The 18,673-nt window shown below is 46.0% G+C and overlaps 1 protein-coding gene across 2 annotated transcripts in view; it reads right to left on the bottom strand.

Moving 5' to 3' along the window:
- TNS1 (tensin 1) overlaps window positions 1-9,219 on the bottom strand; it is a 1,287,061-nt gene extending 1,277,842 nt beyond the window's left edge. Inside the window, exon 1 of one of the 2 annotated variants that reach the window (XR_015308332.1) lies at window positions 9,114-9,219. Coding sequence is in view for 1 of the 2 variants with exons in the window: in XM_086954487.1 (XP_086810613.1) it covers window positions 9,114-9,209 (96 nt within the window). In the remaining variant the exon portion in view is untranslated. The remainder of the gene's footprint in view (window positions 1-9,113) is intronic. The other variant, XM_086954487.1, reaches the window with a different exon arrangement.
- Window positions 9,220-18,673: the final 9,454 nt, after the last annotated feature.

The raw sequence follows: 18,673 nt of genomic DNA, 5'->3' as shown, positions 1-18,673 counted from the left end.
TGCTCACACACACACCTGACTGTTTCGCGGTCTCCGTCATGGTTACACGCCATTTCTAGACCTGGTCTGCTCTTGTTGTGTTTTGTATTGAGACTAGGGGTGCGAGCAGACAGGTCGTTAAATATTCCCCTTGACCCTCCACAGGTTCATGTTTTGAGCATAAATGTTTTGTGACACATCTTCTTCTCATGACGGTAAATAAACGGGAACTGACATAAAAGGAGTGAGCTCAAGCCCCATCTTCCAGATTGGGAATCTGGAAAAATGTTCTATGGCCAACCCACCATCTTATGAGGGAGTGATTATAAGACTTGACTTCTCCTTTTATCAAAAAGTCATGTAGTTCATTTGGAGATCAAAGAAGAAGCCCAGGTTGGACATTCTGCATTCAATGCAGGATTCCAGGACCTGTTCACTGCATTTAAAGCCTGGTGCTCCAGGTGAAATGGAGGAGCCTTTCAGTTGACCTTGAACATGGAGAGATTAAGGGTGGGCGTAAAATCCGTTTCGCGGGCGAATTTGCGGATTTTCCGCGATTTCGCGATCCGTGAATCTCACGAAATCGCGGTAAAATCCGCGAATCAGCGGGGACGAATTTTCAGCCAAGCAAGGGTTACAGCAGCAGGTGCAAAAGTTGAACCTAATTTCTTTGTTACCTTTTACAAAAGGGTTACAAACAAATTCACTTCAACTTGGACACCTGCTGCTAATTGCTTCCTGGCGCCTCGTTGCCTACTTGCAACTATTCTCTGACCCTGCTCTGACCCTTGAAGCAGGGTCAGAGAATAGTTACAAGTAGGCAACGAGGCACCTGTCCAAGGAATTAAACCTCATCAGGAAGCACTTACAGATATAAAAAACAGGAAGAAGGGAGAGGATGGAAAATACACCCATTTTGAGTTGTCAGGAGGGGTTAAACTAAAAGAGACCTTTACAGCACAATTTTGATATGCATTTTGCTAAAAATAAAAAGCTGTATGTTCTGTAGGGGCAACTCAGGAATCTGGCCCTTCAGAGATCCGGCCTCTCTTTCTTTCTCTCGTTCTCTCTCTCCCTCTCTCTTTCCCTCTCTTCTCTCTCTCTATCTATCTATCTATCTATCTATCTATCTATCTATCTATCTATCTATCTATCTATCTATCTATCTCTCTCTCCCTCTCCCATAAACGACTGCATGGGTAACTTCGCTATGCAAGCGGCTCGCGAAGTCGCAAAACTCCTCGCGAACACGCAAAAAACCCAGCGAACACGCAAAAAACCCAGTGAACGCGCAAAAAAACAAAAATCCGCAAATTCGCACAAATTCGCGAATTTTGCGGATCGCGAATTCGCAAAATTCGCCCATGCTTAGGAGAGATCTGAGTGCTCTGGACAGCATGAACGCTCAGTGCTCACAGGACATAATGTCCCAGAAACACATGGGTCTGCAGAGCCGGAAGCACTTGTTTGTTTCTACTTTGTGTGAGATTTTGACACGACTCTTGGCACAGATGTACCACCAGCCTCCATTGATCTTTCCCCCCACACTTTCCCAGCTACAAACCCAAATTATTGTAGGAATTTCTGGAAGTTACACTGCCCCCCTTGAACAAGGCCAATAAAGTTGTGATCAGGGGTGACTTTCACTTTTGGGGGTATGGGTCTGACACCAAATCCACAACAGATGTCACCAACAACGTGTCAATCTTTTCTTTCTGGTAGCAGTCCAACTCTAAAATAAACCCAAAGGAAGGTAGCTGTTATTAAAGGAAGGGAAACTCTAAAACCCAATATGGTTAAAAAGTAGTGTCTCCAAGAAGATGTAGTGGTGAGGTGAAGAATAGGAATAGGGGAATTCCTCCTTTTAAATTTGTTGCCCATACCCACCCTTACGAGTGTCGTGCTTCATCATCGGGCTGTACTCCTCGTGGGGGTGGGGCTACAGTCCCCCACGGGCCCCGCAAGATTGCTCTTTATTGGAGCTCTTTTTTTAGGATGTGAAGCTTCCTGGTAGCAGTCCAACTCTCCCTGTTAGTTACAGGTATTACCTCAGGCTGGTGGTACAACTTCAAACATGGTCAGACCATTCCTTCATCTCCATTAACCTGGGCATACTCCCACACAAACGCAGCACACACCATTCTGTGGACATCCACATTAGCCCTTAAAGAGGCACGCACGTAGGAAGATGGTGGAGTGAGAAGAATAACAAGCTGACTAAGAATATCCTATCTTTAGTGGGCTCCTACAGCTTTTAATGGAAATGTGCACTGTCCTTGCATGGTGGACCTCAGCTAGAAACTGACCCAAAATAACTCTACTAAGACTCTTGATGAAGCCATCAAAACATGCACAAAGGTATTTTGTGGTTACAAACAGCCCTCCCCCACCCCTCGATTCACAAAAAAACATGATTTGTGACAGCAAAGCACCTTTTTATAAAATGTCACTGTCTTTAATAAGCAAAAAAATGATATCCTGTTCATAAAAAGGCTTTTGGGTTCCTGAGTTGAGGGTGGTACCTGAGTCACAAAAAAAGAAGCAGGACCCCCAAGTTTCCCTCTGTGAACTGTGTCTGAATCCTTGATACGAGCAGTCAGAGGTGCAGGGCACTTATGATTTCCCCCCCAATGTGTTCCTAAAAAGGATCTTTTTTTAGGTCTCGGCCTAGCGTACACTGCGCAGCAGTGTTCGCGCAGCCAGAGTCCTTTTCACAGGGTTTTGAAAATGGACCTTGAAATTCCACACAGCTCATGCGTGTGCATTTCTTAGGTCCATTTTCATTGGGTTTTGAGTGCGTGTACTTTTTTAACAGAACACGCAATAGGCCATGGGTGGTCACGCACCTCCGCCCATGGCCTATTAGTGTCCGTTACACGCACCAAAGGCCATATGTCTTCAATTATCATGCCAACACAGGTGCGATAATTGAAGACATATGCTTCGCAGTGGCGAGCGCGTGCACGCGCACCACTCGCTGGCATTTTTTTTTTTTTTTTTACAATAGCCATCGCAAAAGCGAACGCTTTCACTGCTGCTTGTTGATTTTACTTTTAAGTCAACCGCCGGTTTATTTGCGCTGCCTCTTGGGCTGTTTTGGAAGCATTTCTGTTTTTATTATTATTTTGAAAGCGATCCATTTTCAAACCCCTTGTGACGTCGCCTTGATAAAAACAGATTACGAGGTTCCTGGATTAGACCTACTGTGACTTAATTCGCTGAACGTGACAAGCTATGACGTATCTCGATTGGTGAGACCGATGTGTCCCAATGTACTGTGACAGCTCCTGGAAGACACATATGAGTATACCATGCGCTAGATGAAACGGGCTGCGAAGAAATCTGTTTGGAGGTCTAATGAGACACCCGCAGTTTAATGCACATTTTGAATTAGATGTACGGACATCTTCCACTGGATGATACCCCTGTCCGATGTGACAACTGCTGCCCAGTGCAGATTGTGACATCATTCGGTGATGAGACACACTGTGACGTCTTTCACCGAGACTGATATCCATTGTGACAACCGATAATGCAGATTGTGACATCATTCGGTGGATTCAAGCAAGCCGGGCTGAAGACGGCTGGAGTGCCAGAAACCGGTCCTCGGAAGCTTGTTTCCGTTCCAGGGAAGGCATGGCTTGGCAGTTTGGGCTGGACTGTTCCCATGAGGCACATGGTCAGACTGGTTTGCCTATAGCCATGTCTGAACTGGGGTGGCAGAGTGGGCTAAAGAAGGGTGATGGATTAAACCCAGATCTTTTGACTGGGTGTGAGTGTTTGATTGGTTCAGATGCTCCATCCAGTACCACCCCCTTTTGTACCGCAGTGCAGATTGTGACATCATTCGGTGATGAGACACACTGTGACGTCTTTCACCGAGACTGATATCCATTGTGACAACCGATACTGCAGATTGTGACATCATTCGGTGGAATAGGCGCATTGTGACGTCATTCGATGAATGAGATACACTGAAAACTTCCTCTGGAGGAGACCGAGTAAAACATTACCTGCCGTATCAAATGTATTGTGACATCACTCTCTGAATGGGACCCTTTGTGACATCATCCGCTAAATATGACAGGTTCATCATTGACTAGATGTCCTATCACGTGGCAGTTATCTGGCCGCCCCTTCAGTAGCGCAAGAACACACACAGGCAGGGCTCCATGTTGCCAAATCTGCCTTGGCCACGTTTCTTTGTCACAGGAGACGCGTGGGGGTAAGGTGTACGGAGCGTCGATCCCCTGTCAGAACTTCTCACAAACATATCGGCTGTTTCATACAAATTCTGGGGAGGAGAGGGGAGTCAACCCAGACGCCTCCCTTCTGCACTGGAGGGGAATAAAGACCTGCTAGGTACAGAACACCCCACCAATATTTTCTAGGTGTGCAAGGAAATCGACTTTCATGCGCAATATAGCAGCCACCATTTGCTGCTGTTGGCACTCTCCCATACAAGCACTCGTTAGTGTGTATCCCGTTGTCTGTGTAAAGCGCCACATGCAGCTAAAAGCGCTTCTAGGCACTCTGGTGTGTGTCACCAACCACCACAAAGACGTCAGTGCCCATTGTGCGTGTGCGTTCTTCTCTTCTAATCAGCAAACACGAATAAAATACACATTTCTGCATGCCCTAGGAAACACTGAAGACCTTGGTGTGCCCTCTACTAACCTGGGATCAGTGGGCTGTCATATAAAGGCACTAGCGATACCTCTCTGCAAACTCCCAATCAGTACAAAATAATCTGGCACAGCCACTCCATGTAGAGTTGAATGTGTTTGGCAAGCGCCTACACTAAACCACACTGAGGCGCTCTGCTGTGCCAAGCTCTGCTAGACAGGATCTGAGAGCTACGTGTCTAGCCCGGGGATTATCCAGTACAGATCATTGCCTTCCTCGGAATCAGACTAAACAAAGTGCTGGTAGACTACAGCTCCCACAATGCAATTTTCCAGACTTAAAGTCAACGATCGAGGACGCGGTCGCCTGGAAAACAGAAAGTTAGTAGGAATTGGAACTCCTTCTGCGTGCACATAGTCGAAATGACAATAATTGGGGTTCACGATAGTAACTACTATGGGATTAATTAGCTCAATTTAAGTGCGAATCTGGTAGCTCGGGAGCTCCCCCTTGCATTGGTACGGCCCATGTTCCGCAGCACTGCACTGGTACATTCCGCTCTGATGGGACACAGCGTGCAGATGGCCACCCTCCACAGCCCTTCAGGCATATTTATATTGCAGGAGGCTTTAATTCCTGTCAGTTGGCCTCTGCCAGTAAACAAGCGGGCAAGGCTGATAACAGTCCCACAATTGCCTGTGGTGGATCACGTGATTCTTTTTCAAGTCAACCTCCACTTCACATATTGTGGTTGAAAGAGCGGAAGAGGGTGTTTCTGTCTCTTGAAGAGACCCCTTCCTGCTTAGAGTGATCAGGTAACCCCACGTCACTCGGACAGACATCTCTTTTCCATTAGTGCACTTTTATTCCACATATTGTTATCAGAAAAGGTCTCTATTTGTGCATTTGTCTCTGTAAGTACATTTCTTCCCTGTGTGTGCATCTTTGTTTCTATGTGTGTCTTCGTGTGTGCATCTCTATACATGTGTCAGTCTCTATGTGTGCGTGACTGTGCGTCTCTGTGTGTATGTTTCTATGTGCATGTCTGCTCTTTGTGCGTTTGTGTGTGTTTGTCTCTATGTGTGTATCGGTGCATGTGTCTCTCTGTATGTTTGTCTCTGTGTATATGTCTACTGTTAGCCTCACTGGCAATGTAAACATGGCATGGGAACGCTATAATACACATACTCACTCCACAGATACATACAACCCTGCCTTTCCCTAACACACATAGTACACAAACCAGCAAACATATCCAGCTAAATATAAACAATGCCAAATTCTCTACCTCTAACTAATGCAAGACCCCATACACAACCACACACAGCCACACACACAAACACACACCACCACACACACACAACCATAACCACACACACAACCACCAGCACACACACATAACCACACACAACCACAAGCACACACATAACCACAAGCACATACAACCACAACCACACACACACACAACCACACACACAACCACACACACACACAACCACACACACACACACATCCACACACAACCACAACCACACATACCACCACAAATAGAACCACACACACAATTACACACACACAACCACACATTCACACACACACAAAATAACATTTCCAATCCAACCCACATAATTCCACTACACACCACATGCATAGACTCCATAACACATGGCTAAAAGACATTGCCATTTACAATGCCATTAGCTCTAACTCAAATAAATCTGAGACCTATTGCATTTCCAATGCTTGTTTAAATGACCATGCTTTAAAAAAAATGGAATGCAACCTCAGTGTTCAAGGTCTACTGTCCCTTGGAAGCCTCCACCCCTGAATTCACAACCGACCACAGGGAGTAGAAACTTGCAACCTTCCTACTTAATATTAATTAGGCAGGTCGTTTAGTGATCCCCGGGAGTGCGCAATTTGCAATGCAACCTATTACTACATAGGTCACATAGCAACTTGCATTCCCATTTGCAAACCTGTCGGGGTGCAAAATGCACATTCCTGGTTCGCGGGTAGAAAGGGTACCCCAACCACATGATTACAACATGGCCCAGTGCCTATGTGGAATGGGGACCCAGGTGACCTGAATTTTCTGCCGAAACAGCCAGACGTTTGACCACGCATGACTAAATAGGCAAATGAGCTGTTGGCATCAACCTCGTTCATGAACAGGAAGTCAAGTCATTAGAAGGCGGGCCCTGGCCCTGATCCCTCAAAGGGTACCCAGACTAATACATTTTCACCATACACCCCTCTCGGAAGTAAAACTCTACTGCATACAGAAGACTTCTGGGCTGTGGCCAATCAAGGTGTCTCCCATAACCATAGAAAGGTAGCACAGATTGCTTCTCAGAAAGCCCTGGGTCAGTCTGACGCAACCACATTACCCCGATGCTGAGGGCTCTGCACTGGTGGTTTCTGAAATCTGGAATAAAATGGGTGGTGAGTAAAGTTTTTATTCTGCAAACCAATGCTTTATACGGGCAGGTACTGTCCGGTACTGAGTACCTGCACTTCTTTCATTTGAAAGGGAGAGTACCTACACTTCTCATCACTGTTGCTATACATTTAATTGGCGAGTCTTGGCACTTCTCTGAAGTAAACAGGGACTCTGAATAGTGAGTATCTGCACTTCTGTATTTCTATTTATTGAACTGACAACAGTAGTCTTTCCCAGTTCTCGATTTTCTCAAATTCCACAGTTTGCCACTTCTTCCACACCGATGCACTCACATAGGGGCAGATTTACAAGGAACTGATGCATCTGCATAGATGCGTTAGTTTCCTTGCGCCAGTGCCAAATGTCCTTGCGCCTCCATGGATGTGCTGTATTTACAATACAGTGCTCCATGGTGCAAGGATTAACATATGCGTCAGAAATACTAATGCATCTGTTGGCACAAAAGTCACGCATCACTGGAGTTGCTCTTGAAAGTGACGCAACTCCAGCACTGCGCCACAACAGATAGGTGAGTCCTGCGTCATTCCTTACGCCTAGTCTGAGCAGGCGTAGGGATTTTGAGGTAGTGAAGGCGCAGAGTGGCGCAGTGAAATATTGTAAATTTCACTGCGTCAATTCTACATGGCTTTTTGCTTGGGAACACCCACCCTGCATACATTATACCTGGTGCAGGTATAATGCGGCGCAGAGCTTTACAACGTGACACATCTACCTAGATGCATCACATTGTAAATTGGCTGCAATGTTTGTGCCGCTGTTGCGTCAAAAAAAGTGATGCAATGTATCACAAGGAGCGCACGGGGGCTTGTGAATCTGCCCGTTGTTTGTACGTTCTTTTCTTGTGAAGGTTAGATTGCAGTATAACTCACAAGCATTGGGTGCACAAGTACTTAGCATTTCTTCTTGAGAACCTCAAATCAAATTACGAAATACTTGCAAAAGTCACAATTTACCGGGACTTTTGTGTACTTTTAATGGTCTTTGCGCAAAATGCCTGACGTTTGCTGTAAAAAAAAAAGAAAAGTATGCAACTATATACACTTGAATAGATTTCAAACTCACATTGTATTATGGTGTAATTGCAGTTCGATGATTTTGCACGCGCTCCCCCCTGCAATATCCATTTAACCTTTCTCCATCGTGGATATCTTTCCGGGGTGGCAGCCTCAGAGGCAAAGATGTACTTTACCTGGAACCAGAGAACTTGAGGTCCCAGAAGATTTCCGCCCTAGCCTCCCCTGCAGCAGCACCTCGCATCTGGAACTCACTACCCCAGGACCTGAGCCATCGAGATCCCTCTGCCAGTTCACGAAGGATCTAGACACTCTGTCATCCTTCAAGAAACTCTATGCCCATTTCTCGTGACATCACCTTACTTTTCCCATTTTTTCTACATCCGTTTTGATCGTATTAGGGACACCTGGGCGCACCTAACGTATACAAACTGCAGTAATGTCCTCAAGGACATGAGCTGCGAGATTTAAACGTGCACAAACGTACATCCCGGCTTCCGTATTTCACCAAATGTTGTGATCCTGGGTAAATTACGAGACAAGACAGTCAGGTGCAGCAAAGTTCCACTGCAAAGGAACAAGCGCCTTGATGGGAAGTTACGCTATGCGGACCCGTCTGCTTACTTAATCCAGTGCTGCATGCTGACTGCCAGGCTTCTGGTTGTTTCGGAAGTATAAAAGTGGCGTACGTGTGAGATATAATAACAGGTAATTCATTACTTTACAAAAATCAGAAAGAATGCGTCACAGTTAGAAAGAATAACATAAATAAAACAAAAATAGACGCCCTCTACACCTTTCGCAGTGTCGGTTGATTATTGTGATGTTGGCCTTTAAACAGGAGACGAATGATGGAATCACGGGTACCCCACCATACCAAACTCTGTGACCCCCGTCTCAACGACGTATCACCCAGTGCTGCAGTTTCCTTGTCTATTAAAAAGGCACGAGGAGCGCATAGAAGAGGTGAGCGCCATCACTAAGTGCTATATGGTAAGTGACCTTTCACATTCACACCCCCGCCCTCTTACCGTTCTCTGCGGGCGCACGCAGAAGGGCAGGAAGCAACCGAAAAATAATTTGGCCCATTTGAAGATGGAGGCAAAGCAGCGGCTTAAACACGACATATTTCCACCCGTGACTGGAAGGACGACAGCACTCCAAGGGTCCCGACTCCTGCAAGAGAGCCGGCTCGGGGTCTTCACGCAGGGTTTCCGGACCCCCCAGGAAGCGGCGTGTGAACGGTCTGGACTGGCCACGTGCCCTCCAAGGAACCTTCAGTCCTTCCCTGGCGCTGTACTGCCGCCGCAGCTCCGCAGGGGGGGCCTCCGCTCCACACCACCCCCCTCTCCTACAAAATTAGCATCCTCTGCCCTCAGCCCCCGAGCCCCACCCTGCACCCCCCAGTTCATTTACAGCTGTCACTCCACGGGGCGTCCCGGCAGCAGCCCCCCTGCCGAGGCTTGAAAAGTGCCGATGCGTCTCCGTGCGCCCTCGACGCAGCTTGGGCAAAGTCCGCCACAGCCACCACCGGCCCTGCATCCCATCCTTGCCGCAGCCGGCTCGGGGTGTGCTCCCGACGTCTCCCCTGGAGGACACTCAGCCCATGGCGGACAAACCACTTAGAAAACAGACATAATTAAATCTGGGTGCGCGGCTGCGGGCTGCCGGCGCGGGAAGGTGGCGGGCGCGCAGTTTCCTCCCAGGTGCCCGAGGGCGCCGCGGCGCATCCTGCGGCAGGCAGGAGTCTGCGAGGGATGCTGTGCCAGAGCCCTGCTGGTACCCAGGCAGCATCTCTCTCGCATCAGTACCACGCGCAGCCACAAGTGCCAGGCACGCGTCCCCGGGAGGCTCGCGAGCCGCGCAGTGACATGCACACCGGCGCACGTGCGGCTCTGGCGGCACGTGCACCGGACAGCACCACTTCTCACGTCCATTTCTTTAAGTAGCCATTATAATTGTGGCCTTTCTCTTTCAATGTTTGCTGGCTCGGCCAGTGGCATATGACGCCACAACTCAACCCTGATAACCAATTACAGAAGCGAAGTGATGCACTTTTCGTATTACAAGTGAGTAGTGATGTCAAAACTTGTTTGTAATAAAGGATTTAGACAGATGTGTCTATAACTATTGGACACACACTATGATGATAATGCGCGACTTGTATTTGAACGTTATAATATTGTATGCTCTTGAATTGTGTGTGACAACCTATACACAGTTTATAGTATGATGTGAAATGCCACGCAGTTACCTTTTCACACCATCAGAGATGTACTTTTGTAGTATCTAAGTACTACAAACTTTGCATACTTTATGTCAATAGTATACACCACACGTAATTGTGCTGGTACTTTAGTAATAGCTGTTCTCATTATCAAATGTAATCACACTAACTTCATAGCACCCGGTAAAATGAAAGGCAAAGTCCTCCGAGCTGTATTTTTTATGTTATTTGCACATTGCACACGTACCTCTTGTCCCAGTGTTTATTTTTATATCTGCCTTTGCAGTTTAGGCGCTTAAACCTATTTTATTCTTGCAGCCTGGTGCCACGAATAGGACCATCACACTCCGCTCGCTCGTTCACTACTAGGGTGAGATGAACAACTTTAGTTCACTGACTCCCTTCTAGGCTGTGGTGAACAACTCTAGCTCACTGACTCACTCCTAGGCTGAGGTGAACACCTCTAGCTCACTGACTCACTTCTAGGCTGTGGTGAACACCTCTACCTCACTGACTCACTTCTAAGTTGTGGTGAACACCTCTAACTCACTGACTCACTTCTAAGCTGTGGTGAACACCTCTAGCTCACTGACTCACTCCTAGGCTGAGGTGAAAACCTCTAGCTCACTGACTCACTTCTAGGCTGTGGTGAACACCTCTAACTCACTGACTCACTTCTAAGCAGTGGTGAACACCTCTAGCTCACTGACTCACTCCTAGGCTGAGGTGAACACCTCTAGTTCACTGACTACCTTTTAGGCTGTGGTGAACAACTCTAGCTCACTGACTCACTCCTAGGCTGAGGTGAACACCTCTAGCTCACTGACTCACTTCTAGGCTGTGGTGAACACCTCTACCTCACTGACTCACTTCTAAGTTGTGGTGAACACCTCTAACTCACTGACTCACTTCTAAGCTGTGGTGAACACCTCTAGCTCACTGACTCACTCCTAGGCTGAGGTGAAAACCTCTAGCTCACTGACTCACTTCTAGGCTGTGGTGAACACCTCTAACTCACTGACTCACTTCTAAGCAGTGGTGAACACCTCTAGCTCACTGACTCACTCCTAGGCTGAGGTGAACACCTCTAGCTCACTGACTCACTTCTAGGCTGTGGTGAACACCCCTAGCTCACCAAGTCACTCCTAGCCTGAGGTGAACACCTCAAGCTCACTGACTCACTTCTAGGCTGTGGTGAACACCTCTAGCTCACCGACTCACTCCTAGGCTGAGGTGAACACCTCTAGCTCACTGACTCACTCCTAGGCTGAGGTGAACACCTCTAGCTCGCTGATTCACTCCTAGGCTGTGGTGAACACCTCTAGCTCATTGGGTCACTACTAGGCTGTTGTGAACACCTCTAGTTCACTGACTCACTTCTACATTGAGGTGAACACCTCTAGCTCACTGACTCAATCTTAGGCTGAGGTGAACACCTCTAGCTCACTGACTCAATCTTAGGCTGAGGTGAACACCTCTAGCTCGCTGAATCGCTCCTAGGCTGAGGTGAACACCTCTAGCTCACTGACTCAATCTTAGGCTGAGGTGAACACCTCTAGCTCGCTGACTCACTCCTAGGCTGAGGTGAACACCTCTAGTTCACTGACTCAATCTTAGGCTGAGGTGAACACCTCAAGCTCACTGACTCACTCCTAGGCTGTGGGGAACACTTCTCGCTCGCTGACTCACTCCTAGGCTGTGGTGAACACCTGTAGCTCGCTGACTCACTCCTAGGCTGTGGTGTACACTTGTAGCTCGCTAACTCACTCCTGGGCTGTGGTGAACACCTCTAGCTCATTGGGTCACTACTAGGCTGTTGTGAAGACCTCTAGTTCGCTGACTCACTCCTAGGTGGAGGTGAACACCTCTAGCTCACTGACTCACTCTTAGGCTGAGGTGAACACCTCTAGCTCATTGACTCAATATTAGGCTGAGGTGAACATCTCAAGCTCACTGACTCACTCCTAGGCTGAGGTCAGCACCTCTCGCTCGCTGACTCACTCCTAGGCTGTTGTGAACACCTTTAGTTAATTGTAGCACTATTAGGCTATTGAGAACATCTCTAGCTTGCTGACTCATTCCTAAGATGTGATGAACATCTTTAGCTCGCTGACTCGTCCCTAGACTGTGGTGAACAGCTCTAGCTCACTGTCTTCCTACTAGGCTGTGGTGAACACGTCTACCTCGTTGAATCACTCATAGAGTTTGGTGAATACCATTATTATTAGGCCTGGGCAATATTTGAATTACGCCAGCGTAATTAGCATAATTCCAGGAATTTCTCATTACGCCTGTTGCACAAAATTCCTGAAATTATGGTCATTTGGTGCAATTATTTATGTGTCATTTGCAGTAAAAATGTTCTCTCTCTCTCTCTTTCTCGCTCTCACATAATTTACCCTGAGTAAATAGACAGACTGTTGGGATGGAAGGTTAAATGTGAGTTCCCTGTGTGGAACTAGAAATGGTGCCAAGAGCGAAGATTCAAGATGGCGGCAGTTGCTATCGGACGGAGTGAAATAAATTTGGGTTCAAGCACTCACCGCATACTGGACTTCTTTTCACAGATCGATAGATATATAGAAAAAAATAATGGGTAAGCTGAATGGAAATAAAATTTTACTGTATGTAAAAGAAATTAACTGAAAAAAAAAGTTTACATTGACATTGTAGTAAGATAAAAATATCAGTTAAAATATACTATTTTAAACTAAATAAAAAACATTGACTTCACCAGTTATAGTCAACTCAAGTAACTACAACCTGAGCACTCGTGCACACAGTTGTCATCAATGTCATTCCAACAGTGATGTTATCAATGATGTCATAGAACTTGTCAAGAGCCTCACCAAATTATTATCTCACCTATGTGCATGTTAATGTATCAGTGTACATGTTTTGTGGGTGTGTGTGTTTGTATGTATGTCTGTGAGTGGGTGGGGTGTGGGTGTAGGTGTGTGGGTTTGTGCGCATATGAATGTGTGTGGGTAGTGTCAGTATGTGGGGATGTTGGCTGTGCATGTGTATGGATGATGGCTGAGTGTGTGTGTGGATTTGTGTAGCTCTGTGAGTGCAAGTGGGTGGGGCGATGGTGTGTATGTCTGACTTGTGTGTTCGTTGCTGTTTAATATTAGGGGGTATGAGTGTCTGTGTGGTGGGTGTGTGTATATGGTTTTTGGCTGAGTGTATGGGTATCTGTCAGTTTCTGTTCCAAGTACGGCAAAACTGCTGCAAAACCTCACAGGGGCTGTGTTGAGTGCTCTGGCAGTAAAACAACTCTACAAACAAGCAGTTGCAGTGCAATAGGACTAGAATTTACGCGAGATCTATTGCATTGCAAACAGTAATACGGGCGGGCGTGGCGCAGGGGGGCGAGAAGGCATGAACAACAGGAATGCCGGTGGGGGGTTGAGAAGGCTCGGACTGAGGGAGGGGGGAGAAGGCACATGCAGTAAAAGAACCTTATTAAAGAAAATAGTGCTCACAATCTAAAAAACACATACAGTGCAACACTCGAAGTAAAGGGGCCAGTAGCTATGGAAGGAACAAATGGCAACATGGCTGTCATAAGGGGGGACTAACAAGCCTATAAACCAATCAGAGGCAGCATTTACGAAGGATAAAGACACAAGCCAATGAAAGAGATGGGTGGGGAGTGGGCGGGGCTTCCCTCACATAGTAAACTACCAAAGATCAACCCCAGAGCAGCGCTTGCGCGCTGACTCAGGGCTGAACCTTAAAAGAAACCAAATTTATTCCTGTCTCTTCATTTTACAGCCAACCAGACTCTGTGTTTTGAGTTGACCTTGTGGCACTGCAATACTCCGCCGCAGTACCACAAAGGTAATGTGGCCTGCAATATCTATAAATATTTTACCTTAATTTTACAAAAAATACTGAAAGATTTACACTAGATCACAAAAAGTATGCTTTCGGAACCAAGACCCAGTGTTCTGCCAAATTTGTTTTCATTCTGTTTAGAAGATTTTGTGGTATGACTTTTTAATTTTCCTTTGCAAAAATTAATGGGAAAACACATTTTGGGACGTCTGAAGGAGCTGAGGTGAATGAGTGTTTTAGGGATAGTTTCTTAAAGATTCATCAAACGGTACTAAAGTTATAAGCAAACCAATACATTTTCCTACAGAATCGTGATCCGAACTACCCAGTTGCAACTGGGAGATATATATGTATATATATCGCAAAGGAAAAAGGCGGAAATGCTGGCGTGCTTTTTCCTTTGAAGTATCAGGCCAGCATGTCCCCATGCAAGGAGTGTGACAACGGAGACAAGGTTGAAGGCACATGTGAATGGGAAGGTTCGACGCTGGGAGCAGAGGCTCCCTTGGCGGAATGTTTATCCCTCCGTGATATGCACTGAACTCACCCTAGGATTGCCACCCTTGTTCTAGAGCTGGGCACCACGGTAGGCACTGGCCGAGTAGTGGAGTTATGGAACTTTGATGCTAGAAATGGAGTAGAATCATACCAGACACTTAATTTAAGTGTGTTATTGTCGCATTAGTGTTTGTTCGAATGGGATGGGTATTTTTAGACTTTGCATGCAAAGCGTGATGTCTACGGGGATGAGTTTCCCTTGAGGATTATAACTGGATATAGGAGAAAAGAAGCCCCACAGGACTATGGAAGGCGGCTTCACTGTGTCTAAAAGATATTTTTAAACAAGCCGCTGTGAGTGTGAACCTTAATTGACTATGGAATAGCAGAGGACTTAAACAGATTCCAGTCCATGTTTTGTGAGTGCCAGTAAGATGCCAAATGGGATTTAGAAGTAGAAGTGCCTGTATTGAATGCATGAATAGCTCTACACTGGCACTGGCTGGATAGTGTTGAAAGAGCGCTCCTTAGAGGACAATTGTTTTTGCGTGAAAGCTAAACAGAAATATTGACGTTGTAAATGCTGTAATGTGTTGCCATTGGTGCACTTTCCTGCAGTGAGAAGTCTATTTTTTATGTCTATTGCTGCACTAGTGGTAAAATACAACCACTAATACAGCGTGCTTCAGACTGAGAAAGGCAGTGTTACTGCCGAAACGCATCTCTCCAGTTTTTAAGTGCCCGTAATGACCTGACCCATTAAACAGATTTTAACTTACATACTTTGTGTGCCATCTGCCTCTCCAAGAACAAGGAGGGGCTATTTTGTTGAAAATGTATTTTATATATATATATATATATATACATATATATATATATATATATATATATATATATATATATATATATATATATATATATATATATATATATATATATATATATATATATATATTCTTCAAGGTATGCAGATGTGGCGTTAGAACTAGTAAATATATACATGGCATTATATGCTAATCTCCACAATATTTTGATTTCAATATCTTGCTAGAATATTCTTGTAACGCAGTATTTCTGAAGTCAATGGTTGATATTTTGACATACAGCCTTGAATACACTTGACCTCAGGGTGGCACCCATCCTTGCTTGTGACTAGTTAGTATGACGAGGTGGTACTCATACCCTTAGGCACCCTGGTGTGGACAGTAGCATCACTGTTGCATATAATATGGCCAAGAGCCAACAGAGATTCATTCTACACATGTAAATAACACAGACAAGAAACTGAGTGGAGTTAAAGGGCATCTGGGAAGCAGTGGATTTAGGAAGACAGCTGTCAGTTTGATGGCCTTAAGGTCTGAAGTGTACTAGAAATCAGAATGCCAGGGTCAGATGTACCAAGGTCAAGGCACCTGGGAGTAAGTGTGCTATAGCTTATAGCTTGTGGATTAGATCTTGGGATATGGGGCCACAGTATAAAAGCCTCAGAGACTGAGGATTGAAAATCAATACTAGGGAAAAGAGAGAGGGATAGAATAGAGGACTTTTAAAGTAAAGGAAACTGTATGAAGAACTCTGGGTTAAGGACGTAGTGTCTAGCAGTCTGAAAGCTCGAGGTCATGGTAGGTTCTTGGGTCAAAGCATAGCATGGGGGGGAACACATCCATAGTATACAGGACTCTGAGAGCAAGGAAAAGGTATACAGAACTATGAGATGAAAAACACACACTATAGAGTATGCGGTGATCAAGATCACAGAATTGAGGTTCTGGGAATAATACCATAAGTTACAAGATTCTGTGATTATTGTCCAGGTATTACAGGTCGAGAGATCAGTGCCAGAGTACAGAGAGCTCTGACACTAAGGTTGTAGTGTGCAGGGTGTTCAGATAAATGTCACAAAATTAATTGAAAGCTCTGGGATAAACATTAAAGTGCCTCTGAATTTAGGGTCTTAGTTTTAAGGGCACTGTACATAATGGAAGAGTATTGAAGACTCTTGGTCAAGGTTATAATAGATAAGAGTTTTGATATAAGGTCACTGGAACTCTGAGTATGAGAAAATCCCAAAAATAAAAAACTCTTCCTGTGAAAAGTCTTAAAAATAAAATACCTTTTACACAGAAATGTAATGAATGTTATGGAAAAGACATAGCAGAGCAGTGTTGGAATCTTGTTTGAGTGTAAAAACATTCTTGCAATTTGTAAGAAAAAAAATTGTAAAAAAAAAAAAGTACAAATCTCTGACGAGAAACTGAATGGGGTTAAAAGGCTACCATGACCCAGAAGGAATGGGTCAGAAGTAATGCGAGAAGAAAAGAGAAGAGAAGCAAAGGTACGTAGGGAAGAAGTGGTTTGAAGAGAGGGGGCTACAGCACCCTTATGGGTAGGAGGATTGAGGAAGTGGGGGGTTAAACAGTGGTTTAAAAGGGATGGGGGAATAAAAATCCCCCACAAAAATGTGAATATGGAAGCGGGTCAAAAAAGGATCCACCTTAAAAAGAGGGTGAAGAGATAAAATAGGGAAAAACAGAGTGAGATTAAAAGAGAAAACCTAAAAAATCAAAAAACCTTAAAGCAAAAATGTTTCACCAACAAGGGCTTTTGTCTGTTTTTTTGGGTCAGCCTGTGAAACCCATTCAAAGTGAACATTTCTCTTAGCAAGTTTGGTTGAAAAGATTCATTCATTTTCCTTAGAAAGATATATAAACAAAGTCCAATATAGAGGTTTCTAGGAAGAAGAAAATAGTATAGAGGGCTTTCTCTGGTATTAATGCCCTAGCATTTCAAGGTCTGGGATCATAGCCATAGTGCAGAAAAGTGTGACATATAGGTTTTCAGGGCTTTGGGACTAAGCTCACAGCATTCACGGAATGGTCTGAGATAAACGTCAAAGGGGATCTTACATTGAGATCTTAGGACCTCATTACGAGTCTGGCGGTTCAAGGACCGCCAGACTCCTGGTGGACCGGTGGTGGCAGTCCAGCTACTGCTGCACCGGCAGACCAACCACCCTATTATAGTTAGGCGGTCGGTGCCACAGCAGTCAGGGCTATTGTAAGATACAGGTAGAGCCTTGTCAGGGGGTCCCTACCTGCCACGACTCTGCTGCTGATGTTTGTCCTTCTTCGTTTCCGCCTCGGCACACACAGGATGTCCGCACACCTTCCACGGCCGCCTGGGCTTACCCAGAGGCGGGACCTTCGTCAGTGACGTCATCCCCTGATGTCCAATCATCGCTTTCGACGGCGCTGATAACGCGAGAATTCGAACAGAGGGGCGCGAACGCCGGAGCAGAGCAGGAAGCATCGGACGTCTTCGCCGCTGGACGGAAGGAACCCGGAGCCGGATTGCTGAGGGAGACCGAAGCAGGAGCCGAGGAGAGACCGCCATCGCTACAGCCAGGAGGCCAACGGGACCACGTTCCGCCCAGCCACACTTCACCTGGAGAAGTCTGGCACCGCAAGGTACGGGCTCGTATACGGGGGGCTCTTTCAGTCAGAGGGAGGGAACGGGTAGAGGGCGGCTGGGTGGGCAAGGGACGGGAGCGCTTAGAGTGCCACCCCATTAAGGAAACACAGCAACCGGTGATGGTCCCTGGTGATCCCCCTCACGTCCTTTCCCCACCCTTCGCTCGTGTCAGATAAATAGTGCAGTCCAGTAATGTGGCGTATTCTTTCTCTCTTTTCCTTTCGGCACAACGCCCCTTACGAGTGAGGAAACCTCCCGCCTGACGTCCACGTAGGGACTCCTGGTAGAGCAGAAGAAGGACCTATACGTCGACATACAGCCTTTGATTCCTTTGTATATTCAATAAACCCCCAGTACCACTACACCCTTCTTTTTGTGACTTTGCCTCTTTGCTCACTACCCTAGCAACAGCAACCCTTACAAGCCTCTATGGCACTGCCATGTATTTTACAAGTTTCAGGGCCGCCAACATTTTCATGGAGGTCTTATTTCCATGAGGAGGCTGGTGGTGCTGAAACAAAGGGTGCCATGCAGGGCCCCCCCTGCCCCTCAGCC

This window comes from Lissotriton vulgaris, chromosome 2_1 (assembly GCF_964263255.1).
Source record: "Lissotriton vulgaris chromosome 2_1, aLisVul1.2, whole genome shotgun sequence".
Lineage (NCBI taxonomy): Eukaryota > Metazoa > Chordata > Amphibia > Caudata > Salamandridae > Lissotriton > Lissotriton vulgaris.
Note: the sequence above shows the minus strand (reverse complement) of the source record. Positions and strands in the feature narration are given on the sequence as shown.